Source organism: Pholcus phalangioides, unplaced genomic scaffold (genome assembly GCF_987345545.1).
Source record: "Pholcus phalangioides strain wild (caught in Gottingen) unplaced genomic scaffold, Ppha-v1.0 ptg000012l_1, whole genome shotgun sequence".
Taxonomy (NCBI): Eukaryota; Metazoa; Arthropoda; class Arachnida; order Araneae; family Pholcidae; genus Pholcus; species Pholcus phalangioides.
In genome coordinates, this window is record NW_028301605.1 from 10,195,490 (window position 1) to 10,217,198 (window position 21,709).

Sequence of the window (21,709 nt, forward strand, 5' to 3'; positions counted from 1 at the left end):
GTATGGACTCCAAAACCTTACAGCATACTCCAGTCCAGGACGAACTAAGCCTCGAAAAAGCGGAAGAATGACTTTAAGAGAACGCCAAATGAGACCAAGCATTCTATTCGATTTTTTGACCACCGCTGAACAATGTTCAGAAAACCTAAGCCACTCGTCAATGAGAATTCCCAAATCGGTGACCCTAGTTGCATCCGTGATAGTGACACCATTCAACTCGTAAGAGAACCGTGGGTTGTTCGAACCAAAATGAGCGACCATGCACTTATCAACGCTAATCGTCATGCTCCATTCATTTGCCCATGCTGCAATCCTGTTTAGACTGGTCTGGAGCGACTCCCTATCGCTTTGATTCCCGATTACCCCCATTAACTTCACATCATCTGCGAATTTGCTAGTAATCCCATCGATACCCTGATCGAGTTTATCGATAAAAAGTGAAAAAGTATGGGGTCAAGGGCACTTCCTTGAGGAACTCCACTTGTGACGCCTGTCCAACCAGAGAATTCCCCGTTCACCATAATTCGTTGCGACCTATCTCTTAACCACTTCGGGATTTGACAGTAATATATACAAGTTTCTGTCCCGGTCATGTGGTTACGATATATTTTTCTACTCATGAGTAGCCGAAATACGATATAAGTGACCGCGGACTGAAAACGTTGTGCACCCATGCCGTATATGCATTGCAACATGATGGTTGATTGACGTGGTGAATATAGGCCTACTCTAAGCTGTCTAGGGCCGGGATTACACTATAAAAGTTTGATATAATAAATTTTATAAAACTTGAAAAATCCAGCCAATAAAGCTCATAGGTTGCATTCGAGCAAATGCAACCGATAATCTTAACTGTTGAATTTTTAAAATTTTACAGAAGAACTTTTAGAAAACTTTTATAGTGTGATCCCGGTCTTATAGAGGAAATACAAAGTTCCATTTTCGGAAAAACTGTAAATTGTGATACTTCAAACACACATGCTTAACCCATATTTGACCGCTCTTACAATTCGGGACGAAAAATCGCATAATTTATAAATATATATATATGATGACTGGCTACTAATTATATTTTCAAACTTTCAAAAAATTTTACATCAAATTTGCATGTTTTTATTTGTAACTAATGTAATTTTACAATTATTTAACTTTCTAATTAATGTAAATTAATTATCTCAGTTAAATCAAAATTGCTAATAATTATAATTTTGTGAAACCTCAAGTACCATGTGACAAAAGAAAAATTTGGGGAAAAATTTCTCTCTATTTAAAAAAAAAAAAATTATTTCTTTTCAGGGTCAAGAAAAAAAAAATTCAGATCGAAAATCGGAATAAAATTTGATTTTTAAAAAATGATAAGTAATCAAATTTTATTGTAAAAAAATTAAAAAAGATACTATGATACTCATTAGACCTTTTAGTTCCCAAAAATATTGAATAACGAAACTTTAATGAAAAAAAAGTATATGAAAAAAATTTACACAAAGCTTTTTGCGCAAATGCCTCGTCAGTCAAAAATGCTGATTATGGGCAAACATAGAACTGATATATGACAAAAAATGACTAAATATAAGAGAAAAAATTAATGAGCAGGAAAAAGTGTAAAGAAATAAAAAAGAAATCGAATAAGAGGTTTGAGAAATTGAAAAAAAAACAACATTTTAAATCATTAAAGAAAGGATGCAATTTCTCAAAATCATTTGAAATGATTATTATAAAGTTATTTAATTTTCTCCAGAATCATTTCTAAATCAATCGAGAATAACGCTTTCGTAACTGAAATTAGAAAATGGTGGCAACAACTAAATTGGAACTATATCGAAATAATATCCGATGAAAACAAAACTTATTTAAACCGAAATAAATTTTATTTTTTAAATAAACTAGTACTTAAACTATCATACGAGGAGCATAAAATGCATTTAAAAATTCCATAGCTGCCAACTTTTGAAAATGAAAATTCGGGAGATTTTCGCGCACACCCGTATTTTATGCTAAAACCACTCCCTAATAAATACAATAGGGATTTTTCCAAATAAAATAGGGATTTTCCAAACATAAAAGTTGAAGCGTAGGGAATAAAATCCCTACTCAAAAACTGAAGTCAAATTAAAATAGGGATTTTACACACATGGAAGTTAAACACTTGGGAATAAAATTCCTACGCAAAAAACAAGTGAAATTGGAGGCCAAAACTTCAATGATGTAAAAATAAATATTGTGTTCAATCAGAAACACTGTGAACAAACATTCTCCGCAAATGACCCCAAAATCATAGGAAGATGAAGGAAAACACCGTCAATTTTTGAAGAACACTGACTTTTTGTGACACTTGCTTGATGTTTTTCTTTCACTTCACGACTGATGATGGCAGTCTTTCCATGACCGATGTTTATGTCCGTAACACAACTTGTACAAAAAGGAAAAGTCAGCCCTCTTCTGGAACGTTTGATGAAAGGAAATTCATCGGAATAAGTATCTTTAAAATTGATTAAATATGTTTTTGCTTATCATTATTCATGCTTTGTTATATCGCACGTACGTAACTTCAAACAAAAGAAATTTTGACCACGTGCATCACCATAATCTTCAATTATTATCCAGGACTATTGGCTGCTAAGCCATTTCCCTGCACGATAAGACAAACAACTTTCTTGTTACCATCAGAGGGTTTGTAAAACTTCCTTAAAAAGGGAATTTCCCCATTTACGACGTGTGACGTCATTTCGAAAGGGAAAAAAAAGAGGCTTCATGCCCCACAAGAAATTCCTTAGGGATTGTTTTCATAAGCGGGGATTTTTTTTAATGAAGTAGGGAATTTTTAGGGACAATTAGGGATTTTTGTGATTTTCGTAAAAATTCGGGAGATTTAAGAACTTTTCGGGAGATCGAGCGATGAAGATAAAATTCGGGAGATTCCCGAAAAATTCGGGAGACTTGGCAGCTATGAAATTCTATATAAAAATATTTTAAATAACTGGAAAACTTGAAAACACAAATGGAACAAAATTGCGCATCACTAGAAGCATGGAGAAAAAAAATTAAAATTTTATTTAAGAAAACAACGGAACTTAAGAATATAAATTAGATAAAAATGAAAATACGTTTGAAAAAAATGAAATTTTAAAACTAAAATTTTTAGTGTATCATATCAAATTGAAAACAAAAACCTCAAATAACAATGAATATTGAAAGAAAAAAAATTGAATTAAAAATTAAATTAAAAATTAAATTAAAAATTAAATTAAAAATTAAATTAAAAATTAAATTAAAAATTAAATTAGAAAATTAAATTAAAAATTAAATTAAAAATTAAATTTTTAAATTAAATCTCTTTTAGCAAAAATCTCTTCAAATTGAAATAGTCTATCTTGATATTATAGTTCCCAAATGTATATACTAATAAAACATTTACATTGCATTTCATTATATTAGATTAAAATGAATAGATTACTATTAAAAACTCACAAAATATCTACAGTACCAAAAAAAAGACTTAAAATGTATTTCATTTTCCTAAATTCAGTACATAAATATACAACAAAGATATAATAAAATGCTTTGCACATTACTAGAATATTACGCGACATATTCATAAAAGCTTTGATATATCCTCTCATAGATATCCGTATATATATATTCACGAAATGATCTTTAAAAGCATTTATAAATTTTCTTATCCTATTTTTTCCCCATTGAAACGTTTTAGAATAATATAAGTGTATTTATTGGATTCAGATACGTATTAATTTTATTTTTCTGTCATATATTTCCAACGGGAAAAGCTTTCAAAATTTAATTTGCTGAGTTTATTCGCATTCGGAATTTTTTTTTTAAATGCGGAATTCTGTATTTGGTTAAAACAATGTTTCTTCCCCCCCCCCCCCCGTTTTATAAATTACTTACCAAAATTCAAAATTGGAAGTAATCGCGTTTAGTTTCTGCCATTTGAATATTTTTTGTGAAGAAAAACACAGAATGAATAGAGAAAACAAGGGCCGGGAAATATTAAATTTTAAAATAAGGTTTTAGTGAAATATGAGAAAAGGGTTTTTTTTTTTTTTGCTGTTTTTCGCTTGTGCAGTGCAATTACAACTCGAGTTTCGCGATATAATCTTGGGAATGATTCAGCGTAAGTTCTTGGTATTCGTTTACAAAATCAGTGGATAATGCGCATTGATTTACAAAATCCCCCCGTGCGTGTCAATTTAATTGTAACGATTCATTGAAAAAGCCATGGATGTTTTTCTATGAACATCTCTATCTCACAGGTATATTTTCGATATTCGTTTCATCAGATATTTTCTAAAGATTCTTATTGAGTAAACACGCTGATGAATTTCCATGTCTCTGCATGTTTTGATAAATCCTCAGGAGATAACACTTAAAACACGAGTAATAATGATTTGCAAGATATACTGAAAACTGGATGTTGTGAAGATATTTATTTTTTGAGATGTCGATATTTTAAGGATGGAAAAACCGCATCTCGGCCTCTACCGGGATTCGAATCCGGTTCCCCCGTTTGCCGGATGAGTGCTCTCACCACTAAAGCTAGAGATATTTTCCTTCATTTGAGCGTAGATATGCTGAACGGGACCATGCAATGCACAGGCTGACACGATTAGATAATAGCTCATCGTCCATGAGCATACGTCCGGCAAACGAGGGACCCGGGTTCGACTCCCGGTAGAGAAAGAGATGAGTTTTTCCTTACTTAAAAAAATCAACATCTCAAAAAATAAATATCTTCACAACATCCAGTTTTCAGTATATCTTGCATTTACAAGTGGAGAGCGACATCTTGTCGTATAATAATGATTTAATGGAAACCGTTCCCCGGATATTTGATTTGCAGTTGTTCCGGTAAATATTGCTTTAAAAAGCAACGGTTCCGGATATAACGATTTGATGACAGTTGTTCGAGATATATTTATTTGAAAGCAATTGTTCCACATAAATTGATTCGATGGCAGTTTCAATGGACATATTGGTTTGATGGCAATTGTTCCAGATATGTTGATTTGATAGCGATTTATTTGTTTTTGATGATGTACTGATTTGTTTGATAATAATCATTCGAGATGAATGATGATCATGATTTAAAGAATGAATTCCAGGGTAAAAAAAAATAAGATTTTCAAAAATCTGAAAGACAATAAGAAAACTAAAAATTTGAAAGAATGAATGAATAAAAACAAAGAACGCTAAAAAATTTAAAATGAAATATGCAAGAACAAAATGTTTCACTAAAACCTTAGCTGATGACATTCGTTGATGTTGCTAGTATGTATAATGACCATATTGTAATGTCAAAAACAAATAAATAAATTATTTAATTCAAAATCTCTCTTTCAGCTCAAATCACTTCAAATTGATACATGCTATATTTCCCATAGGAATATACTAGTGAAATATTCATATTACATTATGTTAAAATGAATAGAATAACTAATAAATATTTATACAAAATTCTTACTGCAAATGCCACAAAAAATTTAAAAATGCGTTCCATTTCCCCGAACTAATACACAACAATGGAAATGAGATTCCAGTATGATAAAATACGCATGGTATTACTAGAAAATTCACGCGACATATTCCTACAAGTCTTGGTATCCCCGTAGATATCCGTATTCGTTTATCCTTAAAAGCATTTAAATTTGCTTATCCCATTTTATCCCCCGTTGAAATGTTTTAGACTAATTCGTTCTATGTATATTTATTTGATTCAAGATATTTTTTTCCCCTTGTCTTACACATTTCTTACGAAAAGAGATTTTTAAAATTTAATTTACTGAACGTATTTACGTTTGATTTCTTTTTTCAAATACGGAATTTTTGTATTAGGTTAAAACAAAATATTTTTCCTGGTTTCATAAATTACTCACACAAATACGAGATTGGAAGTAATCGTGTTTAGTTTCCGTTATTTCATTCTTTTTTACAAAAAAAAAAATGGATTAAAAAACAGAAAATTCAGGAGAAAATATTTAAATTTTAAACAAGGTTTTAGTGAAATATGAGAAAAGGTGTGTTTTTTCTTCTACGAACTGAATCAATTTGTTTCTTTTTGGCTGATTTTGTGGTTGTGCTCATGCAGGGGAAATACATTTCGAATTTCATGGATATAGTTTTAAAAATCATCCAGTGTGAAATCATTTCATATACATTAATTCCAGAAATATTTCACGTGCATGTTAAATTAATTATTTTATTTCATTAAAAAGGAGTTCGGACCCATAGATCTTTTTCTATGAGTATCTGGGTATATTTTATATGTTCTGTATCATTCGTAGATGTTTTTCTTTTGAAAATTCGTCTTGAGAAAGCATGTTAATATATTTCATCTCACCGAGAATCTCTTGTTAAACCCTAGTCCGATTTGAATAATTTCTTTCTGGGTAGGCTGCATCGAGTTCATGACATTTGTTAGAGATATACAGTAGACTCTCGGTAAATCGACACCCCAAAAGTATCGGCAAACACGTCGACTTAAGCGGGGATTAATCTCTCTAAACGGTGTTCACTCTAAATTTTTGTCCGATCGTTCTCGTCTACGTAATTATATACATTAGAACAATTTCATTGAATAAAATGATAATTTTTCTCAATAATTTTAGTTCCGGGTTGTTTATTAATAGAATCAAAACATGCAGAAAAATTACCTCGTGAAAAGTAATGATGTATATTTGTTTTTCTTTCCCGAAGAGAAAACAAAAACTATTTCTACACTATTCAGTTTATCCCGCGATTTTTCGGCTTGGGAAGCGACGTATCACATCTACAGCTTTTAATGCATCATGGCGAGCATCTGAACTTTCTGATTCTATTTCTTCAGAACATGAATTACTTGCTCTTTGGTTGATTGATTATAGAACATCGTCGTCTTCAAAAAGTCCTGAAGTTAGAAGATGAGAGTTAATGGTCACAAATTCATCCTCAACAGAATCACACGTAGCGCTATTTATGCTTTGTCCACACATAATCTGATAGGAATCTTCGGAGAAATTATCGTTTTTAAAGGACATGGAACAAAAACCAACATGATGGAAGCAGTTCCGAATCGTGGCACTCGTGACTGACTTCGATGCGTAAAGAATAAATCACTTCAACAGCAACTGAAACATAAATTTTTGCGTCCATTCCAACATTCACAGATTCACAATTTTTTTTTTTTTGGCCTGCAATTTTCTGTAAAAAGTATTCATACTTGAGGGTAATTATTTATTTGAGGGCAATCATTATTATAGAAATATTAATTTGATGGCAATCGTTAGATAGATAGAACCGATCACAACCCCGGACAAAGCGTCTTACTTCCGTTACCTCAAAACAGGCAGAGTTAGCAACGATTTATAGTGGCGGCTCCCCTTGCCCCGTGCTCGCAAGTTTCGAATCACTCGCGTCGTTCTCCCCATGAAGACAGCCAACTCGATGCAACGTACAAGGGATTTCAAATGAAGTGTTGTAAAGAAATCCCTGGTTGGGGTCTCCGGTCCTTATGTGCCACTGGGTGCACGTGCAATTTTTCTCCCTAGTCAGCTGTCCATTTCAGTCAAATATCTTGTACGTTGCATCGAGTTGGTTGTCTTCATCGCAATCGTTATGAATACTACGATTTGTTTGGTGATCAAATTGATCCTGATTTACAAAAATGCAAGCGCTACCGGCTTCAAAGCTACACTTTAGACAACATGAGTGCTAGTAGCTTTCCTAGCGCTTTCAAAAATACAAGCGTTACCAGCACCAAAATTACACTTTTGAAAACGTAAGCAACACTAGCACTAAAATTATGGTTCCTAAAGTATGGAAACAGCTTCAGCATCCTGAAATCACGAGTGCTTCTATCTCTAAAGTTGCACAGTCAAAATTATGATAGTTAAAGTTTTAGAACTACGTAATTTTTTGCAAACCATGACCGGAATTGAATTTAAGCTCAAAAGTATGTTGTATGAAAAATATAAGCGGTACTAGCTCTGAAATTACGATTTTGGAAGCATTAGCGGGCAACACCTACACCACTTTTGGCACGACACTTGTGACTTCCTTATTTTTCACGCACTGCGGCGTCAGGCCTTTGAAATGCAGGCATTAGTATAGCATCGCCCCCGCCAGGTGGGACGATAGAAAGAGTGAGATGGATTTTTGTAACAGGAAACGGTTCCAAGGTGACGTCTTGAAAAAATCGCCCTACTGATTTTACTCATTTAAATACACAAAAATACTTAAAATAATCCGGTGGAGTTATTAAGGGTCACTCAAAAAAAGAAACCCTGTAAACATTAATATTTGAACGGCAGTAGAAGAAAGAGAGGAGTAAACTTAATAAAAAATTCCCGCAACCCTAAAGTGCTAGAGTGACGTCATTCGAACAACACTCGACCAGGTACAGCATAGTCAAATAAGTAATAACTCGTTCCTAGAACAGAGGAGCTGAAGTAAAGAAAGGAAAGGAAAGGAAATTTTTTTCAACGTTTTTCACAGATATCGCCAAAAAGCGAGAGAGGCGATGAGTAGCCGACTGTTTCACTTTCAATAATTTTCTGCCGCTTTAATAATTGCATTACAACGTTTATTTTTTATGCGTTTCTGGATGAGATGAATGTACTTCATTTTTTCCCCATTTTTTTGAGGGCGACACCGTTGGATCCCTTTCCTTGAAAGTCCAAAACATCAACGAAATGGACATTTTCCGGACTTTCCGATATCACTTGGACATAATATCCAGAAAATGTCTATTCCCTTGATGTACTGGACTGAGAAAAAGCCATGTGACTCTCTTTCTAGCCAGTTATGAAATTATTGTGGAATTGAAGTGGAAAACAAGTGCTCAGTAAGATCTATGTACAAGCACTAACTAGACCCGTATTTCTAATCCAAGTCGATCAGAAATGAACGTGATTGAAGCTTGTGTACTCATACAAATGAATCCTCCATGAGCACACATCATATGCGAAACTATCAAATACATGACAGCTGCAATCGGCCGTGGGATTATGACTCCCTGACCCGAGTTGATTGTATGTATAATCACAATTGCAGCGAGCGCGAAATTGTCAGTTGCTTTAGCGTTTTCAGTTGAGAGGCTCGGGATGCGAGCGACTCATCACAAACAATGAATAAATTCAAATGCATACACAAAAACTGTTGATCGCTGTTTCAACGAGAAGTGGTGTCACTGATTTCAGCTACCGATATTGATTGGTGAATGATTTTACATTGGATTCACTTTCACATCCAGCCAATATAAATTCATATTGAACCCTATACCGGGTCCACACTAGCCACTCTACATGATTCTGAGGGTCGACGATCGAACTGGCTCGCGTTGTGCTGTCCACACCTTAAAACAAGTTTACCCGCTGTTTGAAAGCTTCCTTGAATTACGGATGTGGATCCGGCTTTTTGGTGGTATTTATCTGTGTATGAAAATTTCGTCCTCGACATTTCGCCCCAGAAGATTGCTTCTGACCGTGTGAGTGCCAAAGTGAGTGGGTGACTGCTCATATGAGGGATCAAGTGAATGCACGAATTATCGTATGAGTGACCAATTGGAGAGGTGATTGACCTCATGAGTGGGCAAGTGAATGACTAGATGAGTGGATTCGTGAATGTATGAGTGGACAAGTGAGTGCGTGGGTGACCGAATGCGTGAGTGACAGTATGTGACCGTATGACAGAACAAGTTGGTGGGGTAATTCGTAGTGTCACTCCTTTGTTCATTCATACGGTCACTGACTTGGTCACTCCACCAGCCACGCCCTTGGTCGGTATAAAACCGAGCTATGGCATCGTTCTCCATCTTGGAGCGGCAAAACCAATTTTTCATTCAAAGGTGATCGTTGAGAAAATAAAATAAATCAAGATAGAGAGAAAACAGCGATTGACTATAGCGGTAATCCTGACGTCACACTTCGCTCAAGGATGGCGGATGGGCCTGGGTTTCCAAGGATCCCTACCTAGGGCTACTATGACTCATCGTCTTTCATCTGTGAACAAAAAAACTGTTTTGCCGCTCCGAGTGACGTCTAAGCGTTTAAAAATCGTCAACTTTCCTTGGGTTAATTAATTAAAAGCCAACTCGGGACAGATAATTTCAATTATCTTTTGAACTTTTTAGAATTTTAATTATCTTTTTGTTCTCTTAAGTGCACCTTAAGTGTGTTGACTTCGTTATTACGAACACAACTATGTGTGTTCTGGGTGTACGTTGCCCCTAACGTATTTATGTTGCACTTGTTTTAGTGTTAAAGCTGCCAACTGCCTCACATGTTCTGAAGTAAAGATGGAAAATCTTCAATTTTCATGTTATGTCTGTATCGTGTTGTAGGTCTGCCTGATCTCTACGGAGAGACTTCTTCAAATGGGAGACCGTCCTTTTCATTCGCACCTCGAAAACCGCAGAAAACCAGCTTCAACCGACCGTCAACGGGGTTCGAACCAGGATCGTCCGGACGAGAGTCCAGCACGATGCCCACACGACCGCACAGCGGCTACCAACACAGCTGCAACATAAAAGCCACGGAAAGCCAGTGGCGTCGGATTCGGATGTGCCGTGGAGTGCTGGAGCACCCACCGTAATGTATACCTTGGTTCTGAGCATCGACACTCAATTGATTCAAAAATTCATTGTATCTCTGTGTAAAGATCAAGACGAGCGCCTACAAGTTCCAAATTCTTTCGATTCCCCCGTGAGAAACAAATATAAAAACAAATCCTAATATAGAAACGCTTGAAGTTATTATTATCATCATTATATTGAATTCACCGACTATTGCCTGGATATCACTTATTTCATAGCTTGTTAGATTATAAAGGTATTACATGCGTATAACTCGGACACTGACACAACATCACAAAACGAGAAATGTCTCAATCGCATGCTATAAAACAGGGCTGTGACGTCACGCAGGAACTCAGAGACCACGCCCACTGAACCAAAGCTCTACATCAAATAGATGAAACAGCCCTTACTATATAACCCTGGTCTTGCTCAAAGTTATAAGTCGTTATAGAGCCATAAAAGAATTTATTCATAATGCGAATCACTGATGAATTTCGATGTGGTCATCGACGTGATTTGCTGACGGGGGAAAAAAATGGCTAATCGTCTTACCGAAGAGCAGTTGAACGATTTCAGGGAAGCCTTCAACGTATTCGACGTCGATGGCGACGGCGTGATCTCGACAGAGGAACTTGGAACCGTGATGCGTTCACTGGGCCTGAACCCGTCCACGTCGGAACTGCAGGAGATGGTCAGTCGAGTGGACGTCGACGGTAACGGGATTCTGGATTACAACGAGTTCCTGATCCTGATGGCGGACAATATGAGAGGCAACCTGACCGAGGACGAACTCGTCAGGGCCTTCAACGTCTTCGACGAGGACGGGGACGGGTTCATCACCACCCAGGAGCTTCGCAGCGCTATGACTAATCTCGGGGAGAGGATCAGCGAGGCTGAGGCCGAGAAAGTAATCCTTGAAGCCGATCTCGACGACGACGGGAAACTCAATTATGAAGAGTTCAAAAGGATGTACAAAAATTTGTAGTGGATTTTTGGACATGAAATAAATTAAGAGAAATTGGAATATTTTGACTATATAATTGAATTTTCAGAATCGATATTAAATTCACCTTGTTTATAAAAATGATTAACAAGTCAAACTCAGAGGTCGATTTATGGTTTTGCCGCTCATGGGCTACACAAATTTATTTTCGTCAATCTTTTGGTCACTCACCAAAATGATCCCTCACCTTTTAGTGCATTCTTTTGGTCACGCCCATGCCCACAAACTCTCTAGGTCCCACCCATGGACTGTAGTTCACACCCATGCCGCAAACTCTGTAGTTCACACCCATGGCCGCAAACACCTATGCCCACAAACTCTGTAGGTCACACTCATGTTCACAAACTCTCTAGATCACAAAATAAAAAATAACTACGTCAACTTAAAATTATTGCATGGGATAGAAATTTTTTTTTATTTTTATTTTTTTATAGAATTCGAGCAAAACCTCAGCTCTGGATTCCATTGAAAAAGATTTGCCATATGTGACCATTACAGCACGTTGGATAATTCATTCAGAATTGCGAGAAGGGGATCGTGTTTCGCATTTGGAATTCCGAAATTCCGAAGAGAAGTGACAATGAACATTCTACGAACGAAGGAGGGCTTAATTCTTCATCCAGGTCCACGTTGTCAACTGAAAGAAAAAAAAACATGTCGGGTCACACACAATAATATTGTATCTGCGACGCAAGGACGGTGTGTGATTTACCAAAAAACACTATGTACAGTATAAATGCTACCAATGTGACAAACGGGCCCATCAAATATATATGTTATCACGGACAAAAATTAGAAATTTTTTTTTGAATTTTCTGAACAAATTTTTATGTTAAAAAAGCCAGTATGTGTTGAAAATTTGAATTTGTAGTAGAAAATAGAAAATTGCGGGTCATAACGGTACTCCAGAAACAAATAATCTTGAGAATATAGGCGATACCAGAGTTTCCGCTTTCATCTCTTCCCCACGTGCATTATGGACCATCGTGAAAAACGAAGAAACAATTTCTTTTTCTTCAAATTTCAATGTCGATCTATGCATACGTAAAAGGACCTCGAATTCCAAATTTCAAAGCAATAAGTGACTTTGTTCATAGTTCGGCCTTTAAACGGCCAATGCCAAAAAAAAAAAAAAAACTCCACGTTGTTAATTGCCAATATTAACTGGGATATTCGAAAAACGGAGAGAAAAGTTGGGAAAAATAACATTTTATATAGAGACGTGGAATTTTTTAGTTATAGCAGCAGGAAAGACAGGGCAACAACTTTGTAATTGGATTTCAGGGCACACACGGGGACTGTATAAACAATTATATTTTTTATTTCAATAACTGCACAACCCCTTCCAACATAAATGACATATCCGAATACTACGCGCTACTTGAAAACATTACTTCTAAATGAATCCGTGCCTAGGATCAATGGCTCGCCGCCCTGTTACCTATGCACCCTGTACGTATAATATCTGAATCAAATCTGAATTTATGCAATGGCTATATTCGAATTGGTGCAAATTCCAGTCCGTGGACCAGCGTTTGATGAACACTAGGTATAGGAATTAGTTTGTTCGAATTTCCGACGAACATTAAACACACACATCATGCGGAAATCGTTTCCAGGTCACGTATTCCTTCCATTGCATCCATGAATAAAATCCAGAATATCGCCCAAAAAGAAACGACTCCGTATTCTGAATCGCCTCCGCTTTCTCGTTTGGTGCTCCCAAACTCTTTATAGCACACACACAGGCTCCAAATTTGGGTTCACAGTGCTGTTGCTTTCACGCCTGGCTAACGTTATGTTCGGATCATGGTTTTCTTTCACTGTGAGAGTTTCCAGAGAAAAGTAGACGCGGCTAATCACCCAAGACTACCCCGCAAACCTAAGCTTTTCCCTTCTGGAGCTCTGCGTTTTCTTCCAATGCGACAGGTATTATTAGCAAAGAGAAAAATTCAGTCACTGAGAAAGAGTGAGTGAGAGGGATATTCTCTGCTGGATACATGTCCCGTCTAATCATTACGCTCGGATGGATGTGGAGACATTGAGCTGAGAACTGTTTTCTCTATTGTACCGACGTGAACGCGTCATTAAGCTTTTTGTTCTTGAATAATACTGGCTATACATAGATATCTTACGAACGAGATATTGTAGTATGTACTTTTTTCCATAGAACTTTTATCCATGTTTAAACATTGGGTTCGTCTTTATTTTGCGCATGAATTAAGATCATTCTTTGATCGCGCTGTGAGTAACGGAGATCATAAAAATTTAGTAGGAATTTTTCACACCGTTTCGGCCATGGTAGAAATCCCCCCGTGAGTGTTTCTTGGAATGGAATAATCGCTATTTTTCGGAGCAGGCATGTTAAACAACGGTTTTCGAAATTGCTCGTAATTGAATTTGAATTTTTAAATTGTAAAGTCACCCGTTGTTTAGACTGCCTGATTGTGAAGAAAACCGAGCAATAGAGCGGAACCTCTCCTAACGGACACTCACCGTTAATAAACGCCTCTCATTAACGGACACTTTTCTGATCAACGGTCCCGTCAAATCGGGATTTAATGCATTTCACTACCCATAAGCGGACAGTAAAATTAGGCAAACTGTATAATTTTTTTCTTCCAAACTATAATTTATTAATTTTTGTTCATTAATCGAGAATTTATCATGTTCAACGGTGAATATATATAGGGTGTCCCATCAAGACTGCCAAAATTCTGCAGAGCCAGATTCCTCGCTTCGAATACATAAAAAATGTCTAAAAATCTGTACCTGTACGACCCATAGTTTTCGAGAAAAATGAGAAAGAAAAGTATGTGACGTCATATCCGATGCAAGAAATATCCAACACGCATATCGGGACATGAATGCGCGCCTAGCGGAATGAACGTGGAATGTTTATTTTTCCCTTGAACCGGATATGATGTCATACTTTTCTTTCGCATTTTGCTCGAAAACTATGGTTGTTGGTCGTACATGTACCGTTCCTTGGACATTTTTTATGTGTTCCAAGCGAGGAATCTGGCTGTGCAGAGTTTGAGGGGTTTTGAGGGGACACCTTGCATTAAATACAATGTCGTCAATCGAAACTAATATAAAAAATATAATAGTTTTTTCATCTTGGCGTGGGCCACACAAAATCACTTATGAGGGCCGCATGCAGACTCCGGACCAGCTTTTCGCTACCTTCGTTCTAGAGTAATGATTACCAAACAGTGGTGAACTAGGAGGGGTCACGGGAGATTCTCCAAAATGAAAACCTTCGAATGAGATATCAATTTCCGCACAACGTAAGCAAAAAATATATCAAACTAAATAATGTCTCAACTCAGCTGAGCAGCTGCTTACAATACATGTACCATAAAATGTAATTTTATCAAATTCACAAGTACAATACATTAAGTTAATACTCGGAATGGAAATGACGTCCAGTTAGCAGAAAGCTCTCCGTGTTCTTTCGTTTTCATGATGTTACCCTGCAACTACCGTTCAGAGTTGGCGCGTGTTAAGGAAACGAATGTAAGCCTATTGGAGCTAAAATAAGTGAAATTCCGTCCACAGGGTTGTGGTAATAAAGCATGTGTCAATAGTTTAAAATTCCATAATAAGATAAATTTGAACAATTAAATATTGAAAAATAATTTGATTTAAGTTATCATTGATTGCGCAAATAAGAATCCAGATGAACATGCGTAATGAAAATTATTTTCGAAACAGCAAATTAATTGGGCGGTCTTGATGGGATACCCTGCATATTATTCCAAGCACGTATTGGTAAATATGATGAGATCCAGTAATTAATCACTTGATTAATTGATCATAACTATGTTGCAGGATGGGGGATTCCGAATGGTAATGTTGGTTTCGTTTGCACATGTTGGCCTGTGTGAAAAAAGCCAACATTACATGACTGATACTCGTTTTTATATATGTTTTTGTCTTCTTCACACTTATTTTAATTTCATTATATTGTTATTGAAAAATGCGAGTAGTAAACTTATTTCATGCGCAGGTAAAATAATTAACTGGTTTAATAAAGACAAAAAAGGTTTTATAATTTTTTTCCATATTTATCAAACTTTCCAGTTTTCTGAAGTTGTGAGATGCTACTAATGTCTCTACTCCAGCGCCTCACGCCACAGGGCGTGAAATAAGGAAGGCCGGGTCGTGTTTCCAGTGGTGTAGATGGTAGCATGCTTGTCCGGTATGCAAGAAGGCCTGGGTTCGAGTCGTCCTGGGCGGAGACGTGATCATTTTTCTTTCCGAGTTCACCTCAGCATAATATCCGGAAAATAACTGTTTCCAGTTTTGTTTTGGAATAATGCATTATCGCTGGTAAAAATGAACGCAAAGAAATTTAATCAAACTTTCCTTATGGCCATAGGCTCGGTAGGTAAAGAACTTGATTCTGATGATCTTTGGTAATATTCGAACCGTGTGTGTGTGTGTGCGGACCTTGAAGGTAACCTTCATAGTGAAAGACGAGCATCTTTAGTTCTGATACTGGAAAACCGTACGCACTCAATGGGAATAACAACATAGAAAATTTATTACCGTGCCTGTGAAAGCAAGATGTGCCATAGGTTGTTTGAGAAATTTGGAATTTGAGGTCCTTTTTCGCATTCCTATACAAATATCGACATTGGAATTTGAAAGAAAAAAAATTTTTTTCTTTGTTTTTCACGATGTTCCATAAATGTAACATTGGCACTTGGGGAGAAGTGAAAGCGGAAATTGGTATCACCTATATTCTCACGATTTATTTCTGGAGTACAGTTATCACCCGAAATTTCCTATTTTATACTAAAAATTCAAATTCGCAACACATACTGGCTTTTTAACATATATTTGATGAAACCGTTTGTCCCATTGGTAGCATTTATAAATAGTGTTTTTTTTCAAACTGCACACCGTCCTTGCATCGTTGTATCAATCCTATCGAGTACCAATCTTCCCGTTGAAATGTCTGGCTGCAGACCCTAAAACAGTACAAATATCCAATTACAGTTGGACTCCGAAAAAGCGATCTCTCATTCAATGAATTCCTTGATTTAACCATTTTTTTCCCGAAATTTAGACGAAAATAACGATCAAACCTCTATATAACGAATAAAAACTCCACGGGTCTGGACTACGGCTTTACGACCCCCGGAAAATTCTACTGATGATTACGGCGTTGATAACCTGCATTCCTGCATCTTAGGTATGCACGCACTTGTACAAAATTGAACAATAAGCCAACGTTCATGATGAAAAATACTTGAACATTACGCTCTAACACAGAATTAACCCGAAACTCTCTGCACATTAACCTAAAACAAGATTCCCGACAGAACTCCGAAATTCCGTGCTGAGCGCAACATGAATAAAGCAAATGAATCCCGCGAGCTTCTAGACCGGATCCCAGCATTGCTGAGAGAAATATGAAATGCAGATCATATTCCGTGCAGCTCGGAACTAGAAATCCTTATATATATAACTGGCATATATTATACTCAAGCAAATCACTGTAATTATCGTGTCGGAGCGGTTAAATCCTCGCGACTGCGGCTCATATTCACACGCACGGATCTCCGCAAATTCATTTCAAACTGACAGGAATATCCACTCACGCTTGCTTAAATGAATCTGTCTGTCAAGGCCTCTCTTCCCCTAATAAGGCCTATTTTCGGTCAAGACTGCAATCGACGTGAATCCGAACAGATAAGTACGTGTGGATGAGATGAAATATTATAATTACACTAATAACACAGCGGTTCGTGTTCTTATCCATGTTACTATGTACATTTTTCTGCAATGATTGCAGGTTTTTTAGTAGAAATCGGAAAGTGTATAATACTATGCACCTTATTATGGTTATTTAGTTTTCAAATAAAAGCAGCTGGGAGTCGGTTTAAAATCAGTACTACCGAAGACTGTATAAGAGGCCTTGCAGAACATTTGCATGAGGCAGTGGTTCTCAACCGATGCTCCGCGGAGCCCTTGGGGCTGCCTGTGCACTTCCCAGGGGCTCCGCGGCAACCTGACGATAATAAAATAAATCACTAAATTTGATAAACAAACAAAAAAAAAAGTGGCCTAAAGGGTACTGTCATATAAATAATATATTAAAAAGGGCTCGTCAAGTTAAACAGGGCTCCGCCATAGAAATTATACACTCAAAAGGGCTCCGCGAGTCAGAAACGGTTGAGAACCGCTGGCATAAGGGAACTTTCTCATAAGGGGCCATTCAAGTATTACGTCAGCATCGATTGGGGGGGGGGTGGATGGATGTTTCTGATTTGCTGACTTTTGATGACGGGGGGAGGGGGGTGTGGATGATGTTTACGTCATCAACCACCCTTTATAAAAATATGAAATATTCTTAATGGCATCTCACTCGATGCCCCAAAAACGAGAAAAAACCTTTCGATAATTTGTGGGCATTTATATTAACATTCCCTCCTCCACCCCCCCCCCCCCATCCGTTGATGAGTGCCCTACAGAGAACCACTTTGGTGATCTCTATATGTTTCGCGGATCCAAGTGACCTGGAACTGTGCCACGCATCACTCAAGTGATCCGTAATTATATGCCGCGGATCACTTAAATAATCTGGGAATGTGCCGCGGGTAACTTGAGTGATGTAGAACCGCAGTGGGGGCCACTTAAGTGCTCTAAAACTGCGTCACGTGTCACTCAAGGGATCTCTAAATGTGTCACGAATAGCTTTACGGCCGTATTCACCACTCACGGTCCTGAAACGCGGATCAGTTGAAACCCGTTTCAGTTTTAGAACGAATTTGGCATTCACCAGTGAGTCTCGAGTGCGTATCAAGTGAAACTCGGTTCAGTTGGCGAGTATTTGGCGTATATTAGCTTGGCGAGAGTAGATCCGACGCTGATTGGATGAAGGGTTTTTGATCTTCTAATGAAGTAGAAAACTCAACGGTAGGATTCTTGTGTTTACGTTTTTCAACAATTTTTTTTCGATAAGCAAAATATGGTTTTATCATCCCCTTTTTAATGGAAATTCCATTTCATTCCAGCTACGGTTTTCTTTCCTACTTCCGCTATATCTATAATGATGGTTTTTCATTACGCTACGGAATTGCTAATATTCTCAGATTAGATAAATTATGTATCACACATACAATCAGCTTAAATGCGCTTTTCATTGCTTTGAAAAAAAAAAATGTATCAGCACATTCAAATTTTATTAATCGTGAAGGAAAAAAGGACGGTCGCAATTGTGTAAAATTTATATTACACAATTATTATACAGTATTATTTTAAAAAATACTAATAAATTTGGAAATTTTTCAAAAAATAATTTTTATCTGAATATTTTTTAAATTATGATTGTTTTGTACCTGAAATCAAATTTTTAAATACACATATTAAAATGAAAAAGTACAAAATTCAGTGAATTTGATTTCCAAAAATTTTTTTTATGCTAATAGTAATTCTTGTGATGCACATTGAATATTAAATTACTGAACATTAATAGCTATATTTCCTATTAGCCAAATAAGTTAATATCTGAGACTGATTTTTTGTAATTTGTTGAAACTTGTATGATAGTTGCATGCAATCCTTCCTACACACAAGATGTGCCCCCTCTCAATGTATAAAATGCTAAACCCAACAGGTTTTTTTTCAACAAAAAACTGTTCCAACATGTGTACTAGTTTTTTGATTAGCTTACATAAAAAGTTAGATTCAGTTAAAAACAGTTCATTATATTATTAAATATAAGGTGAAAGGACGTCCTTGAAGCTGAAAGATTCTTAAAAATAAAAAAATCTGTAAACAAAGTTTCAAATCTGACAGTCAATACAAGCATTAGTGTATGGACAATTTTTTTTTTTTATGTGTAAAATGCATTGTTTTTGAATCATGTTTAACTAAAGGGTAAACTAATAGTCAAGACTAAAAATTAAAAAAAACTTGACATATATCGATAGATTCAACGTCATTATTCATCAACAAAATCATTTTCCATCCCTCTTTTTACTAGCAGGATTGGTAGTTAAATCTGAATTTTTTTTAAATATATACTGTATTTACATGATAATCACAATCTAGTAATTCGTTACTTTCAAAATTTACACTGTAACTTAAACATAATTAAGGCACGAATTCAAACTACATAAAAAAAAGCTAACATTTTCCTCACTTAAGAAATAACGACAAATCAATTATCAAAAATAATTTATTCATATTTATATGGAAGTATTTGAGATTGCTAAAAAAAAATAATGGTACGTATAACACACACACAAACATTGTAAATAAATAGAGATTTTCTTCCGTGATGGAGTCTCGTCTTCAGTGGCCACATTTTATCATACATGTGTTTTTACCCTACTTTTGCTCCCAAATACTTGTTTCATCTGAAAAATTAAAAACATAGTTTTCATGAAAAAAAATTTCCCTAAAGAATGAAGCAAATCATACTGCATAATACGAATAAAGCACATGTAATCAGCAATCATGTGGTACTAGTTATGTAATGATAGATTACTTAAATATTATAAATTTCACTCAATCATTGCCCAATGCTGGCATGAACTGCACATAAATAAGGTTCCAAAAAGTAATTTCATGAATTTTTGAATTGGTGTTTTGAGCACGAAAGATATGATCACACACTAAAATCTCAATAAAATGATATTCTGCAAATCAAGAAAAAATATCATTGTAGAGGGATGGCTGTTGTATTAAGATTAGAGATGTAAAATTCTTAAGAATATTGTAACGAAGGACTACTATTGTAAATAACTTGAGAATATTCTTATTATTCTTAATAAGAATATTCTCCAGTTATTTATAATATAATTATATATAATATCCTAGAGAATATTCTTTGGAAAGAATACTTTTATAAATTACTGGGGAATATTCTTATCAAAAATAATAAGAATTATTTTCAAGTTATTTCTCATATTAATATTCTCATCTCTAATCGAGTTGGCAGCAGTTTAACATTATACTATAGGAATTTCCAAACAAGACTTTCAAAATATTGATGTAGAGGGATTTATTTTTATATCAAGTATCATTGTAGTGAGGTTTAACTGTAAATAATAAATGAATGAACTGTTTTGGATAATGAGAGTGCATCACAGAAAATATTTTTTGTTGTGCACATGCTTTCATTTGTGCAAATACTGTGGATTCTGCTTATAAAGGTTTTTTTTTTTTTCAAAAAGTTACCATAAAAAATGTAAGCTGGAAAAATGCTTTAAACAGGAAATCTTAATAAAAAATTAATTAGAGTACTAAGCAGGAAAATATTATACATGGGAATGTTATAAGCGAGATCGACTGAATATAGAAGGAAAATGTCATGTTTACACACAGCAGCAAAGTATCAAATAAATATATTATTGCCCAGAGGTAAAAACTAAAAAAAGGTAATATATTTTGCTTGGCATTAATATGAATATTTTCATATTAGAGACGAAACATTTCGTACACAAATCTATATTTTAGAGTGTTGGTGAATATTGTATTGTTTAGGAATTAAAATGCACTACTGTAATGATCGCTTTTGCCTAGTACATTTTGCGAGTTCTTAATGTACGAGGCTCCTCAAGAGAAAAAGGGGCCCCACAAAAATGAGATCTGGTTGAAATTTTCTAGAATTTACCAGGTAGGACCACAGAAAAAGTTCTCCTCTCGGGGGGGGGGGGCCCTTCCCATCATGCTCTTAAGATGGTCCTGGTTAGGGGAATTTTTTTTTTTTTGTATACAAGTAATACAAAAAAAAAAATTTTTGTATGCACTGCATACAAGTGACTATTCCTGCAATTCAAGAGAGATATTCATGACTTCTTTTCAGACCAATGATACATTATTATCAGAGAGGAAAAAACTTCAAAAGCGTGACACTATACCCTGCCATTTTAACCTTTAGGTCAGGACCGTAAATAAGCTGGGGCAACTGGAGCACTTCCCAAGGGCTGAGAGAATGGGGGCCCTCACAAAAATGTACACTTTATTTTACATAATAATACTTTCAGGGGCCCCCACTCAAGAAAAAAGTCTGCATCGAGAGAGCCCACTACCAGTGCTGTCTTAACGGATGGACCTACCCGGGCACGGCCCGGGGGCCTCGAGAGAAGAGGGCCTCACAAAAATGAGATTTGGTTGAA

General features: G+C 35.9%; 1 protein-coding gene across 1 annotated transcript; it reads left to right on the plus strand.

Annotated features, from left to right (window-relative positions):
• The first annotated feature begins 11,102 nt into the window (after positions 1-11,102).
• Positions 11,103-11,552, plus strand: LOC149079518 (calmodulin-like). Its single transcript, XM_089240424.1, has one exon. It carries the CDS (start codon positions 11,103-11,105, stop codon positions 11,550-11,552), a length of 450 nt encoding a protein of 149 aa, XP_089096550.1.
• The last annotated feature ends 10,157 nt before the right edge of the window (positions 11,553-21,709 follow it).